Source organism: Tachypleus tridentatus, chromosome 3 (genome assembly GCF_004210375.1).
Source record: "Tachypleus tridentatus isolate NWPU-2018 chromosome 3, ASM421037v1, whole genome shotgun sequence".
Taxonomy (NCBI): domain Eukaryota; kingdom Metazoa; phylum Arthropoda; class Merostomata; order Xiphosura; family Limulidae; genus Tachypleus; species Tachypleus tridentatus.
Genome location: NC_134827.1, coordinates 5539687 through 5555998, shown reverse-complemented (window position 1 = coordinate 5555998; position 16312 = coordinate 5539687). Strand labels below are relative to the sequence as shown.

The window sequence follows — 16312 nt, the reverse complement described above, 5'->3', positions numbered from 1 at the left end:
AGTTTGTTCCACAACTACAGTGGGAAATCTCTCTGTGCCTCCAAGAGAATCGTTCTCAAAACAAATGAAAAGCCTTTTGACCTCCATGGTTAAAAAAGTTGATGAATGAACTTCTACACCCATCTCTGTTCCTTCCATACATTCCAACAAACCCCAAGATCCACATCCTTTGGTTCCAGGTACAGGTATTTCTTGAGATACATCTTTTTCTCCCACCCTCAGGTGCAAAACAATCATTCGTTCGCATCCTCAGTCACTGGAATCCCCTTCCAACAACAAAGACCTACCCAATCGACTCAGGGCAGGATCCATGGAGGTTGATAGACCTCCCTCGAATAAGGACAGTAAGGAAAAAAGACATGGTCATAAACAAAAGGGTTCTCCAGCCAATTCATCTACACATCATTAAAAATGGCCACCTTGATACAATGGAACTGTCGAGGTTTACGATCTAATCTGGACGACATCAAAACACTGATTGTTTCCTACCATCCTGTATGTCTCTCCTTACAGGAAACATTTCTGAAACCTACCGATACAGTCACCTTTTGGCAGTTTTCTTCATACAGAAACAACAAGCGATGTGATGGACAAGTGCATGGAGGGGTGGCACTGTTGGTTGATCAGCATGTGGTCACCCTGTCTTTGTCACCCAACACACCCTTGGAGGCCATAGCCATCTGTGTTTCTTTGGGTCATACCATCACTGTTTGTTCTCTCTACCTGTCACCTGGAGAGACATTTGATCAATCAGACCTTGATGATTTCATTGAACAGTTGCCATCTCCCTTTCTAATCCTGGGGGACTTTAATGGACATCATCCCCTCTGGGGAAGTGCTGATATTGATAAGTCGGGTTGCTCTATAGAGTGTATGCTCTCTGATCACTACCTTTCTTTTTTCAAAACTGGTTCTTCCACTTATTTTCATGCACCTTGCGAGTCCTTTACTGCTATTGATCTCTCTGTTTGCTCCCTTTTATTATTCTCCCATTTTTCATGGATGGTTGACAATAATCCATGAGGCAGTGATCATTTTCCTATACTTTTGAGAGAGACTGGCTGTGGTTGATGCCACCCCTAGTGTGCCCTATGTGCCCTAGTGGAAGCTGGATCAGGCAGACTGGTCCACTTTCACTGCTCTCGCAGAACTTGATCTTGCTATCGTCTGTCAGCCATCAGTGGATGACTGTGTGGCAGCAGCAGCAGTAACTGACTGTATTATACAAGCAGCTGCTCAATGTATACCTATAACTTTGACACATATTCCACCATATCCTCATTCGTGGTGGAATCCTGTCTGCCACATGGCATGGAAGGCTCAAAAATGGGCCTGGGATACTTTCTATAGATATCCCACACTTTCAAACCTCATTGCTTTCCAGCAGGCCCATGCACATGCTAGGTGGGTAAGATGTCAAAGCCAGAAGGAATCTTGGATTATGTTCACAACTGGCATATCTTCTCCCACCAGTTCCAAAGTCATATGGGACAGGGTTCAAAAGGTCAGTGGGCACTATACTTCTGTCACCCTCTCGATCTTATTCTCTGATGGCTAAGAAGTAGCTGATATCTGGAGCATTGCCAATACTCTAAGTGAAAGCTTTTGCTGAGTGTCTAGCACTCCTGCTTGTTCCTCCACCTTCTTGGCCATCACGACTTGGGCAGAGCGATCACCTCTTTCCTTTCAAACTGATTGTCTCTATTACTGTAATCATCCCTTTATACTGGTGGAACTGAAACTGGCCCTTCATCGGTCTGGCGGTACATCTGTTGGACCAGATGATGTACGCTATGACATGCTGCGCCATCTATTCTGCTTCTCTTGATATCCTTCTAATTGTTTTTAATCGGATCTGGCAGGAGAATGTTTTTCCTAATGCCTGGTGCCAGGCTATTATCTTACATTTCTCTAAGCCTGGGAAAGATCCCAAGATTCCTTCAAACTATCATCCAATTGCTTTGACAAGCTGTCTCTGTAAGACCTTAGAGAGGATGGTTAATGCTCATTTTGTTTGGTTTCTTGAATCAAACAACCTTCTCTTGCCCACCAAATGTGGGTTCTGACTACAGCACTTCACCATGAACCACCTGATTCGATTTGAAACGTCAATCAGAGAAGCCTTTCTCAAATAACAACATCTTGTATCAATATTCTTTGACATTGAGAAGGCTTATGACTCAACATGGAGGTATGGCATTTTGCAAGACCTCCATATATATGGGTTATGTGGCCATTTACCCATTTTTATTAAAAAATTTTTAATGGACAGGAGATTCCAAGTTCATGTGGGTTCGACACTTTCCCGTTCTTTTCTATAGGAACTTGGATTTCCTCAGGGCTGTGTTTTGAGTGTCACACTTTTCATTATAAAGATTAATGCCATTACTGAACAACTTCCTCTCACTGTTGCAAACGGACTCTATGTTGATGACTTTCATCTCTCATGTCAGTAGTCGAACATGAGATATATTGAGCGGGCAACTACAAACTTCCCTCAATTGTATTCTGAAGTGGACCACAGCAAACAGCTTTAACATCTCTCTCTTTCTAAAACCATTTGCAAGTGCTTTTGCTACTAACGGAGTATTCACCATGATCATGAAATCTGTATCAGTGAAGTTGTGCTGCCTGTGGTCCCTGAGACAAAGTTCTTGGGGCTTATCTTTGACTGTAAGCTGACCTTTATACTATACATGAAGCAGCTATGTGTCAAATGTATAAGAGCACTGAACATCCTCCATGTCCTCTCTTCCACCACTTGGGGAGTGGATCGATGTTCTATGATGAAGATATATCGTGCTCTTATTCGATCAAAACTCGACTATAGATCACTGGTCTATGGCTCTGCCAGACCCTCAGCCTTAAAGATGCTGGACCCCATTCATCATTGAGGACTTTGGCTCTGCACTGGGGCTTTCTGCACCTTTTCAGTTCAAAGCTTATATGTTGAGTCTCATGAGCCTTCTTTACTCCTTTGCCGTCTACAACTGTCTTTACTATGTTCTTCAAAACTTCATTCCTCACCAAAGCATCCCACCTGGGGTTGTGTTTACCTTCCTTGGTGGGCCATACTTTTTTCAGAACAGACAATCTGCCATTGCTCCTTTTGGCCTTTGCATCCAGGGGCAGTTGGATGAATTAGGTTTGTCTTTGGATAACATTGCAGTATCCACTGGTCAGCTCATTTCACCATGGCTTATTAGAGTCCCCAAATGTGACCATTCTTTAAGTCATCTGAGAAGAGCAGATACTCCTGATTGAAAGTACCGTCTTTTATTTACTGTACATCTTTCGAACAATATTTCCATTCCAATTTATATGGATGGTTCCAAATCTGGTGACTCTGTGGTCTCTGCTATGGTTTGTTGCAGTTTGGTGGTTGCGTGCAGAATCCTCTCTACAGCTTCTGTGTTCACTGCTGAACTGTACACCATTTCTCATGCCCTTAGTCATATCGAAAGCTAAGCAGTATTCCAACTGCACTATTTATACTGACTCACTTAGTTTTCAACTGGCTATGGAATCGCTTCATGTTGGTTCACACCCTTTTCTTGCTGATATTGAAAACCAACTGGCCCATTTCTCATTAACATCTACTTCTATCCAGTTTCTCTGGATACCAGGCTATGTTGGTATTCGCGGGAACGAGCTTGCAGATGCGACAGCTAAATCTATCTGCTCTGGCACTATCACCGCAGTGCCTATTTCATACATGGAATATGGTCCTGTATTCAAGGCTCGGCCCTGTGTCAGCTGACAGTCGACTTGGAGTGAGCAACACGACAACAAGCTTTTCCAAATAAAACCTTGTATTGGACTTTGGCCGTCTTGCTTTTGTTAGGATCAGAAGGAGGAAGCTCTTCTAACTAGACTACGCATTGGTCACAGTTTTTTTACTTCATCGTTTTCTTTTATCTGAAACTGTTGCACCAGTGTGTAGTTTGTGTAACACTCAAATCACTATAAGCCACATTTTACTTTCTTGCCATCGTTACGAATCTCAATGATGGCACCATTTTAAACACGTTCTGTTCCAAGGTTTGTACATAACATTAGACAGTATTATTGGTGACAGTTACACTGTCCACCTTGATAAAGTTTTTAGTTTTTAAAGGCCATTAATCTTTTTAATGTCATTTGTTTTATATTTATTCATTAAATCTTTTTTATTGTGGTTCCCTTTCAAGAATCACAATCTCTCTAGTTTGATTTGAAATTAGAAAATGGCCATGACATTAAATAACTCAACACCAGGACTGGAAAGGCCAACTTCAGGTGACTAATAGTGGTTCTTGTACTTACCTGTTAGTCTTCCTGATGCAATATGATATTTACCATTATGCAACAGAAAGTCCTTTACAACTTCTCTTACTGTAGTTTCTCTCTTAACATTGTAGATTGGATGTCAACATTGGTTTTATGCTATTTATGTTCTTAAATGTTGTTTTGTTTTACGTTCATCTCCTTTTATGAATTTTACTATGTTTATTTATTGTTACATTTTTACTGAATGTAAAAGGTATTGAGGGTTTTTTCATACCAAAAATTATCAACAAGAAATAAAAATGCTTATATTTGTTAAATATCTAAAGGGTAGGATTGTGTTAAATTTGGAGATTCCCTTCTGTTTCTTATAAACAAACTCATTATGGTGATATACCCAACTTTATGACCTGAAGATGAGCAATAAAAGTCATTTGAAGCATCATTGCTCACTATTTTCTCAAAGTCACATTATTACAAGTTTTTGTTATCTTCATAGCTATAGATCTTGTATGAAAAAGGTCATTTAATTCTTCTACACCCTAAAATTTTCTGAGAAGTACAGTTTTTTGAGAGTCAGTAGGTCATGGGTCAAACATATTTTTACCAGTGGTAAATTGATATTTTATTTATATTTGCTTTCTTTCTCATTTGATATTTTTTAACAATTTCTGTAGTATATGTAACAACTCATAATTATATATTTACTTTCAAACTTCACAGGAATGTCAAAGGATTTCCTTCATTTACTTTAATTTCTGACAAACTTATCTATTTACTTAAGTATTATTTACATAGTGAAAGTTATAAACAGTATGTTTAATGTACCAAATTGGTGATTAAGCTGAAGTTATTTAGGTGATAGTAGAAGTCCACTGTAGTAGGTATAAAGCAACAATAATTTTCTACAGACATCAGTTCTGTTTGTATGTGCAAATGGCATTAAAATCATTACCACTACTTCCACCTTTTTAGCAGAACTAGGCAGTTATTCTCACATGAGACTTGGATTGTTGAAATGAAGAAAAATAGTAATAAGTGAAACACTAGTGTCATTTATTTGAATATTTTCATAACATTTGATACTATGTAATATATGAATCATTTGGAAAATCAAAATAACTTAAAACACAAATTTCAGTTAGTCAATAATTCTTACTACATTAATAAATGAAAGTGTAATTTTGATTAACCATTTATTTTATATGACATTAATTGTTGCTCGTAGATAAATAATTATCTCAATTAACTCTGATACAGTACATTGAAAGCTCTCACTTACTGACTGATTCAAATGCGTATCATAATGTGATAACACTCCACCATTAAGAGTGTGACATACTCTCTTGGTGCATGTGACTCCCTCTATTTAATTTTACCAAACTATCTCTTCTTGTTTGTTAATACTTGTGTTGTAACACTTATTTTCTGCTCTTTTTAAGTGTTTTTAATTTTTTTCTGTTTTTGTATTAATTTCTCAACAAGTTTATTTTTTATAATACAATAGTAATATATATAACTTGTTGATTTACTCTGAAGTGGGATTATTTTATATTTTTATATTTCCACCTCTTTATGAAAGTTATTATTTTCTTGTTTCTTTCTGCCAGTGCATTTGTGTTTGGTTATTCATTTTGCATTATGAATTCTACATTTCTCTTTTTTTGTACATTATATCAGCACATTTATGCTGACTTCAAATACCAGTATTCTGCAGGAGGATTTTCAGCTTTACTTCTTCAAGAGATTGATCGTCCAGTGAGCTGACCTTCATCGGACCTTCCCTTAAGTTTGGGGGTCCACACATTTTCACATACAGTCCACTGACTTTGGAGAGATAAGATGTTAAACTGTATAGATTTTGAATAATTTTATTATTATTATTTTAAATTATTTGAGTTCTATAACATCAATTTTGTTAAATTTATAGTTCAATTCAGGTTAGAAATTAAGCTTAGTTGTATCTTTTCTCCTATATCAATGATGCCAGGTTTTTTTGTATTTTAGGATTATCTGTAATTCATCTTCCTAGTTTATCATTCTTTTAACTGTCACATCTTATACATAGGTTATTGTTGACATACACTAATTTAATTTTATAAATTAACATTTATTTAATTTTCATTATTATTTAACTATTATACTTTTTCATGTTCACTTCGTTTATGTGGAACCTTTGAGCTGGGGTTTGCACATTTCTTCTGGTATTGTACAAATTTATTGTTAGGTTAAGATTCTAATTTTAAGCTTAGTGATATCATTTGTTCTGCACTCTGATTAAGCATAATAAGTGTCTGTTCATTTCAATTTACCTGTGATTATTCTTCTGGATTAATTAATAGTTAGTTTAACCATTTTTTTTCTTTGACAGATAACATATATTACATATGTTTATTTCACGACACAATTTCTTACCATTAATTTCATTTAATTTATACTTCTTACCTTACCTATTGGTTACCTTCCTCCCATAATGAACGAATTTCACACAGCCCAGATTTTGTTAGTTTTCATTTATCCTATCATAGATTGCATTCCAAGCCTCTACTGCAGAATCTTCTAAGCCTGTTTTTTTTTTCTAAACACACTTCATAGTATATTTCTCTTCTCCTGACATTGTTTCATAATGATTTTTGTATCACTCTTTTCAAAGAGGGTATTTGTAAGCTAATTGTTTGTTTGCCTTAGCTTATCATCAGGCTAATTTTCTTCTTAATTTTGTGTACATTGGATATCTCTTAATCTTGTTTATTTTCTCCCCTACCTAGTTTTTCAGCTTCATATTTCCCTATCTATTCTCCTTCAGGTAATCCTTACCTTCCACTTCCTTTCTGAGGTGTTCCACCTATATTTAGGGATTTTCATGGGATAACTGCTCTTCCTTCTCTCCATGTAGAGGCATTTGCCATCTTCAGTTTTTTCTCATCACATGTGGCTTCTTTACTTCTGGGATAGAACACTGCTGTTTATTTACCATCCACTGCTAATAGGGACGTAAGGTCATATTTCCTTCTCCACTAGTCCATTTTTTGGACTTTTCCTGTATATTTGCATGGGGTATGTGCCATGCTATATTTCAATTTTTTTCAGTTGCTCTTTTTGTGTCATTCTGAGATATTGTCATCTTTATTCTCTTATATGTACAGCAACTTCCTGCCTTTTATGTATCCTGTCTACAGGTTTTCTCCATTTGTCTCATGTAGTTGATGCTTATTGAGATTCTGGATTGATCAGTCCTGCCTCAATCACTTCTTGGGTCTTCTCCATTTTCATATATAGTCTTTTATCACATTTGGGTGAGCTATTTCTGCATGTCTTGGGATACTGTCTAAGGTTTTTCTCACTGTATCATTTGGTCCCATTTTCATGCCTTGCCCTTTGAATTGTTTTCATTCCATGTGTTGTTTGTGAAGTGCTCTGCATTGTATTTATCTTTGATATTTTAAGGAATTTTACTTGCACCATTAACTGGATGTCTAGCTTTGGTTAGCTCCTTCCAAATGGGGATAGTATTAACATGCTCATGTACTCCTTCCACACTCAGCTTGGGTTGTTGGATATATTTTTCCTGTTCCATACTTCACATTCTAGTCTCTTTTGAATGGGTATTTTCAAACATTCCTCTATCAAGACCATCCATTCTTCTCCTCAAATGCATTTGATGGAGTTTTCTGTTATCCAAGCCAATCATTTGATTTTTCTCTAAATTTTAATCCTTCTGTCTTTGTCTACATGAGTTGATAGATTATCATATCCCCTACAATGCCATGTTTATTGCTTCCTCTTTCTTATCTGAATTCTATCTCCTTCCTGATGCTCATCTCTAAAAGTTTGGAATATGGTTCAATTGGTAAGAGGCTTCAGGACAATGGTGTATAGGCAAAATGTCTTATCACTTTCACACCCTGACGCTTTTTCCAGTCCAGTGTGTTTGTGTTCACTCTCTTTCGTTTCTTTGGATTTAGCTACTCATATTTGGTTTTTGATGTTCAATGGTTGTGTCTTCTCTCACTTTCCATAGGGTCAATCATTTTTGTTCCTTTTGTGGTAAACTATGAATCTTCTTTTTTGAACCTACACACCTGATATATTCCCTGGAGGCTTGTGTTCCAGATGTTTTTGTCCTTGTTGTTTTCTGTTTCATTACAATTTCTCTCATAGAGTGACCCCTCAATCTTTCAAATATGTGGTGGCTCTGCCTCCTGTGGGGTACTCCTCTGTGTGAAGTTTTTAAATTTTTTTTAATCAATTCTTAGGTAGTTAACACTTTCGTTGTTGGTCTCTAGTTGTTCATTCACTTGCCCTGGCTGTTGATATGTTCAAACAGGATTACATTCAGTTTATATCATTAGGTTTTTTTCTCCTTTCATCAGTTTTTCTTTCCCAAAATGTTTGTTCATCCATGTCACTCTAGTACAGGTCTTTCTGATTGATATTTTCTGGCCAGCACTCACCTGGGTTTCATGGCTATTTTGGCTGAAATTTTTTCTTTGTTCTAGGTCATTTTTCTTCACCTACATTTTCATGGTTAATGTGGTGTGTTCCATTTGACGTTTTTCATTTCTTACTATCTTCTATATTTCTTCTCAGTTTTTTCCAGATTACCTTGTTTGTCCAGTACATTTTTCAATGTGTAAAACTGTATCGTACTGTTAAGAAAATGACCATAAACTCCACAATAGGGTTTTTATTTTGCTCACTAGTTTGTTTGTACAACTTCCCTAGGTTGACTTAAGTTAGTTTTTAAGATGATTTCGAAGCTACGTCATTTAGTATTTCATAATGTTCGTTAAAATATATGCCATACACAGAACCTTACTTTCGCTTTTGTAACTTTACAGTCATCAACACTTTTTACATTTTAGGTTGCTAAAACATGTAGATTGCTTTATCCTCTTGTATACTTATGGAATCCCTTTTATAGTTAAAATGTATTCTCAAGATGACTGGTATGGGTATTAAAACGTTAATTAAAGTAAAGTATGGAACAATGTTTTGACCTTCTTAGGTAATTTTCAGGTTAACAAAGAGTTTGAAACTGACCGTTACCAGGCATGTCTTAGGGATGAGATTGCAGAGGGTGTTGCAGTTAGATGTTAGGTTATTAAAAGTGTTGGTTTAATTTTGGTTTTAGTTGTATAAATAGGACTTCTTTGATTTTGTATTTGTTTATATTTGTTTCCTTACTTAGTATTTGAGTGTTTTTTTATAGTTATGTTATGTTTATTTGATTTGCAGTGTTCAAAAATCCATGGTGTTTTTTTTTTGTTGTTGTTGTTCTTTGAATCTGGTTTCCATTATTCTGTTTGTTTCTCCAGTAGAGAAGTCAAGGCAGTCATTGCATTGTATTTTATAAATAGTGTTGGTGTTGTGTTTGTCAGTGCAGTTTTAAAATAGTATGGACTTTAGTTTTGTACATGGTTTTTGAATAAATTTGGTGTTTACTGGAATGTTGTGTTTTGTTATAAGTTTTTTCCAAATGTTGGTTATTTTTTTTGCTGATATCAGGAACATATGATATGCAGTAGTGTAAGGTTTTGTAGTTTGTTGTTTCTTTAAATTTATTATTGTTTATTTGTTGTTGAGTGTGTTGTTGATCTAGGTGTGTGTGCATAATTTTTTTCAACAGTTTTTGGAGGAAATTTGTTGATGTTGATGAAGTGTAATTTTTTTGTTGATTTCATCATTAATTTTATTGGGTGAGCATAGTTTTGTGGCAATGTTTATTTGGTTTCTTAATATGTTGAGTTTGTTTGATTTTTTTGTGCTGAGTCCTAGGAAATGTATAGTCCTGTATGGGTAATTTCTCTGTGAATTTCTGTTTTGAATTGTCTATTGGCTTTTGTGATCTTGAGGTTGAGAAATGCTATTTGGTTAGTTTTTTTTGCCGTTCGCAGTTAAACTTGATGTTGGGGTGTATGGTGTGTGTTCTGTAGATGTGAATTCAGCAATTGTATAATCAACTTATCTGTACCAGCATAGTTATTGTTGTAAGAATGAATTGATTGCTTGAGGTTCAATCTTTGTGATGTAAATTTTGGCTAGAACTGGTGACACAGGATTGCCCATACTTAAGCCATTTGTATGAAAAAATAGGTGACCACATGTAAAATAGCTCTTGATAGATATAACCTAACACTTGCTTTCCATGTCTAAATTTGTCTTTTTCTGGAGAGTGATTTAAGAGATTATTTCAACAAACTGGCCACTATGATGAAATCTGAGATGGAAAATGAGAGAGAACTGGCTTTGCTGAGTATTACATTCAATTCTAAATTTCATCAAAACTTTTCAGAGTACATTGTTACCTATGGCATTCCACATTTATGACTTAAAGAAGAAGAAACCAAAAGTTTCAGCATATCTCTATTATAAACATGCCAGAAAGTCATGAAACTAACCAGTGACTTTGTGAATAGTTGGTCACACAGGGAGATTTGTCTGAATTAGTTTTGACTATGTGTAATTGCCTAAGGGCAAGAATAATACAGGACATGGTTAGACACTCTTTGTTCATCTAAAACTTGTACTGAATGTTTGAAAAATTGTATAAATAAAGATATATTTTGATGTTCTAAATCATAGAGAGGTTTATTTGTGATACCTATGTATATACTGCTTTCACCATAATGAGTATAATTCAATAACTTGCAATTATAGAATCAGGTTAGTGTCTGCATTAGTTTCATCTTACTGTGTTGATGGTTCATAACAAACAAGTTGTATTTTGGATATTGTAATGGTTATAGTATGATTAGGATTTTGATTATTATATTGTGTTTTTCATAATTAAGTTTCATAGAATGAGTTAAGCACTGACAGTATTATAATTTTGAATAAATATATATATATATATATACTGTAAAATAATTGGCTGAAGTATGTCCTTTTAGTAATATAATTTTCATATTATAGGGACATCTATCCTATGATACTGGTAGCCAATAAAGTTGATCTAGTTCACCTACGAGTTGTGTCAGAGGAACAAGGACGAGAACTAGCAGCTCTGCTAAAGGTAATGTAAATAGCAAATGTTTTGGATGCAAAGAATTGAACGGAAATCTGGACACAGTTTATGTAAGTTAAGTATGAATTGTCATTGTATTGCAAGAAATAACCTCCATGTAAGATGCTATCTGCCTTTTAGTCAAAAAGAAAAAAAGAAAATTAAACTTGCTATTTTTCAATGAACATAAATCTCCACTGTTACTAGTAATGTCATTAAAAATAATTCTCAAACTACTAAGCTTCATATACAATGCATTACTAGTAAGGTCCAAATAATGCATCATATGGAGTAATTTTATGTTTTTACCTATTATAAAACTCATTGTAAAGAACTGAGCAAAAATATGGAGTGAAGTAATTCATTTTTTTTTGTAAAGTAAATAGAGGACCCTAACAGTAATTAGTAGGATTATATATAATTGCATTGTCAATTGGATTTTATTTAAATATTTTGCATGACTTAAATGTCATTTGGGATTCTTGATCAACAGTGTGGATCCAGAAGCAATTTAAAAAAGCCCAGTGGAATACATATCTCATTGGGAACTTTTTTTTTTTTTGTTACATACAACTTTGTTTTGTTACATACAAATTAGTTTCTTGACTTATAAAATGCATTCAGAATGTTTATTTGTCATTAACCTGCACTTCTACCATTAGAACTCAAGGATTATTACTTTGTTCTGCTGTGAGGAATTAATTTGATTTGATATGAGTTAGTTACTACAAAATGAAAATTGTATTTTTTCCTTTAACTTTGAAGCCATCAGGTGATCATAAAAGTATATGTTAACTTTTAATCTAGCAAAAACTACTCAAAAAATAAGATTTTGATTTTAAATTTTTTTTATATCAGTTTGTCTGGAATTTTTGGGGTCAGAGTAGTCTAGGCATAAGGGGATTTTCATATTCACGTTAAAAATACTTTTTTCATTTTGCAGTTTTTAAATTTTGTTTCCATAATCTCTAAAACCTTAACTGATATAAAATTTTATTTTTGTGAAACTGTATATTTTACCTGTTATTTTCTCTACTATAACATTAATTGTAGTAAAGTCACTTGTGTATCGTGAAATGAATAGTTTAAAAAATACAAAATAAATCTAATCAGTGATGACAAGAAAACCCACTTGTAGAGAAAAATATGTACGTAAAAATGGCTGGTTTGGGTTGAGAAAAACTTATGTAGAGGAGCGAACAACATTTCAACCTTCTTCAGTCATTGTAAGGTTCACAAAGAAAGAAAGAGGTAACTGGCCGATAGGTGACCACATGTTTGAAGGGGGTTGTGTGACTGAATGTAGGAATGTAGAGGGTCTACTTAGATGTTTGATTATATTCATTAATATAGGTATAAAGGTGTTCCTTTATTGGTTTATTTTGGGCTTGAGTTGTTGTATAAGTAAGGCTTCTTTAACTGTGCATTTGTTTATGTTTGTTTCTTTATTTAGTATTTGGGTGTTTTCTATGGTTATGTTGTGTTTATTTGATTTGCAGTGTTCAAAAACGTGTGAAGGTAAATTTTTGTGTTCTTTCAATCTGGTTTCCATTATTCTACTTGTTTCTCCAATATAGAAGTCATGGCAGTTATCACATTGTATTTTATAAATAATGTTGGTGTGATGTTTGTCAGTGTAGTTTTTACATAGTATAGACCTTAGTTTTGTGCCTGGTTTTTGAATAAATTTGGTATTAACTAGAATGTCATATTTTGTTATTAGTTTTTGCCAAATGTTGGTTATTTGTCTGCTGATGCCGGGAATATATGGTATGAGCAGCATATGGTTTCATGATCTTTTAATTTGTGGAATATATTTACTTTTGTTAGTTTTTGTCTAGGTGTACGTGTATAATATTTTCTACAGTTTGTTGAGGAAACTTATTGATGTTGATGAATTATTGTTTTATTTTGTCTAATTCGTTGTTAATTTTTTCTAGTGAGCATAGTTTTATGGCTGTGTTTATTTGGTTTCTTACTATGTTGAGTTTTTGTTTTGTTTCATGTGCTGAGTCCCAAGAAATGTATAGTCCAGTATGGGTGATTTTTTGGTGAATTTCTGTTTTAAATTGTGTATCAGTTCTTGTAATTTTGAGGTTAAGAAATGATATTTGATTGCTTTTTTCCTGTTCACATGTGAAGTTAATGTTGGGATGTATAGAGTTAAGATGATTGAAAAAATTAAGTGCATGTTCTGTAGATATGAATCCTGCAATCGTGTTGTCTACATATCTGTACTAGTATAGTGATGGATGTAATGCTGTGTTAATTGCTTGTGTTTCAACTTGTGTCATAAAAATATTGGCTAGAACTGGTGTTACTGGGTTGCCCATGCTTACGCCATTTGTTTGTATGTAGTTGTAGAACATGAAGTTTGTCTTCATCATAGTGAATTCTATGGGGGTTGCTAATTGGTTGCTTGGAATGTTTATTGATGGGTTAGGATCCTGGATATAAGGTTCCAAGGCAATCTTGAAGGCTTCAGTAGTTGGGACTTCTGTAAAGAGGGATATAACATCGAAACTGGCCATTAAGGCTTTATGGTTAAGTTGATTAAGATTAGACTTGAAATTAAAAGAGTCTTTGATGAATGAGCTGGCTGATGTTACATATTTGGAGAATGCCCATGCTATGTATTTACTAAGATTGTAATTAAATGATTCATATGTGGACATTATTGGTTGTAATGGATAATCTGGTTTATGAGGTTTAGGAATGCCGTATATTTGTGGTGTGTGTGAGTTGATTTTGCGTTGGTAGGAATAAAGTGTTTTTGAAATTGTGTTGGCTTTTTTTATTTTCAGTAGCATTTTGTTTAGTTGTGTTTCATGTGTCTTTGTTGGATTTGTGTGTATTGGTTTAAATTTGTTTTTGTCTGATAGGATGTTCTTTATTTTTTGGATGTGTTCATTATGACTATAGCGTTTCCTTTATCTGCTTTTAGAAAGTCACCTTTACACGTTTCTGAACAGTACAAATCAAATAAACACAACATAGCCATAGAAAACACCCAAATACTAAATAAAGAAACAAAGATAAACAAATGCAAAATTAAAGAAGCCTTACTTATACAACACCTCAAGCCCAAAATAAACCAATACAAAGGAACACTTTTATACCTATATTAATAAATATAATAAAACATCTAAGTATGCCCTCTACATTCCTACACTCAGTTACATAACTCCCTTCAAACATGTGGTCAGCTATTGGTCATTTACCTCTTTCTTTCTTTGTGAACCTGACGATGACTGAAGAAGGTTGAAACATTGTTCGCTCCTCTACATAAAAAGATTTTCTCAACCCAAACCAGCCATTTTTACATATAAAATAAATCTAAATTACCTACATTCCTTTCTAAAATGACCACAGATTGTAACAGAAAATTTCAGGCAATTTAAGGCTTACAAACTTTGCACCAGTTTTTTTATTTAATTTGATTTTGTTATTGCTCTTTGAAACATTTATAATTTCATTTGTTTTATTCTCCAGTGCTGTTTACTTTATTCATTTTATTAATTAACATAACAGTATGAAAATTTACTTTTGTTATGTTTGTTCATTAGTTATACTGGCCATTTTGTTCTATTACTGATACTGTTTGCTTTATTCATTTTAGTAACATTACAATTTGCTGCTGTTGTATTATGAAATTTTTTATCTTTTATAAGCAATGTACAAAAATAAATCATATCACTAGAAAATCACAAAACAACTGTTTTTAGACAAATCTAAAATATGAAATTCTGGTCATTATTTACAACACATTGAACTAACAGTCAGTGAAATTTCATTTAACCCTCCTCAAGCAAATTTACCTGAAAATAACTGCTCATCATTTATTTCAGTGTTTTCCCATGTGGTTTGGAACAAATTGATTTTCTCTTTCTGCAAACTATGATAATTTTTTTATTTACAATATTTTCTCAGTGTATTTTAACTTAACTTGAATTTATATTAAAATATTATGAGAGATTCTCTCAGTATTTTGATTAAAATAAGTTAAAATTTATTCTTATTAGAGTCAATTTTTCATTTAATTTTTTGTGGCTTAAAATTATTTGTGAACTTATATTATGATCTATGTATATTCAAGTTTTTTAAAGCAAAATTTAAGTATTACTTTGTTTCTAGGACTTTTATATCTCATTTCTCTTATAGGTAATTTTTCAGGTTCTTTATAAATATTAACTTTGATGTATTACTCTATAAGTATACAAAAACAATGGTGCAAAGAATGTGTCAATAAAGTTTTAATTTTTTCAGATTCCTTACATTGAAACAAGTGCCAAAGATCCACCTCTAAACGTGGATGCTGCTTTTCATGATGTGGTGCGGATCATTAGGTAAGGAACTAATTTCCCTATCTTGCTTGCAGCTCTTGATCAGGTATTAATGTGATATGTAGCTTATGTTCTAACCTTGTTAATGCAATTATGTACATCTTACATGTGATAGTGGCATTTATCCTATTACTTAAAAGATGTCTTAATGGAAACCAAGAATGAATTGGTGCCATCTGAATGCACCATTCCCTATTTTTGATTTTATATTCACCTGTAATATATAATATATGGAAATCTGTAGTTAATTATTCATGCTTGTCAAAGTAAATATTTTACTTTTTGTGTTGCAATATATTGACAAGTTATATTCTCAAGATGGCTGGTATGGATATTAAAACTTTAATTAAAATAAGGTACAGAACAACGTTTCAACCCTTTTATGTCGTCTTCCGGTTGACAAAGAGAGACAATAGCGATTCAGAAAATTATAAACTAAACTAAGAAACAGCATGAATGCTTAAAAATATCTTACCTAATGATCTTTTTAAACTATGTTTATATATAGAACTTTGCATATTTTAGATAATGTATATGAAATGTCTTTGTATAACATTGAAAATACATATAATACTTGGTTATTTTTATAAATGAATATTATTAATGACACATATTGATAAAGAAAATTTTGTTCTTAAATAAAGTAATCTTCAAAGTTTAAGCTGTCATGTTTTAGTGTTATAGTGTACCTTACTCA

At 33.5% G+C, this 16312-nt stretch overlaps 1 protein-coding gene across 4 annotated transcripts in view; it reads left to right on the top strand.

Annotated features, from left to right (window-relative positions):
- LOC143246257 (ras-related protein M-Ras-like) overlaps positions 1-16312 on the top strand; it is a 44638-nt gene that overhangs the window by 25818 nt on the left and 2508 nt on the right. For all 4 annotated transcript variants that reach the window (XM_076492681.1, XM_076492677.1, XM_076492678.1 and 1 more), the window contains 2 exons: positions 11182-11281; positions 15539-15618. In XM_076492681.1, the coding sequence (XP_076348796.1) occupies positions 11182-11281; positions 15539-15618 (180 nt within the window). The remainder of the gene's footprint in view (positions 1-11181; positions 11282-15538; positions 15619-16312) is intronic.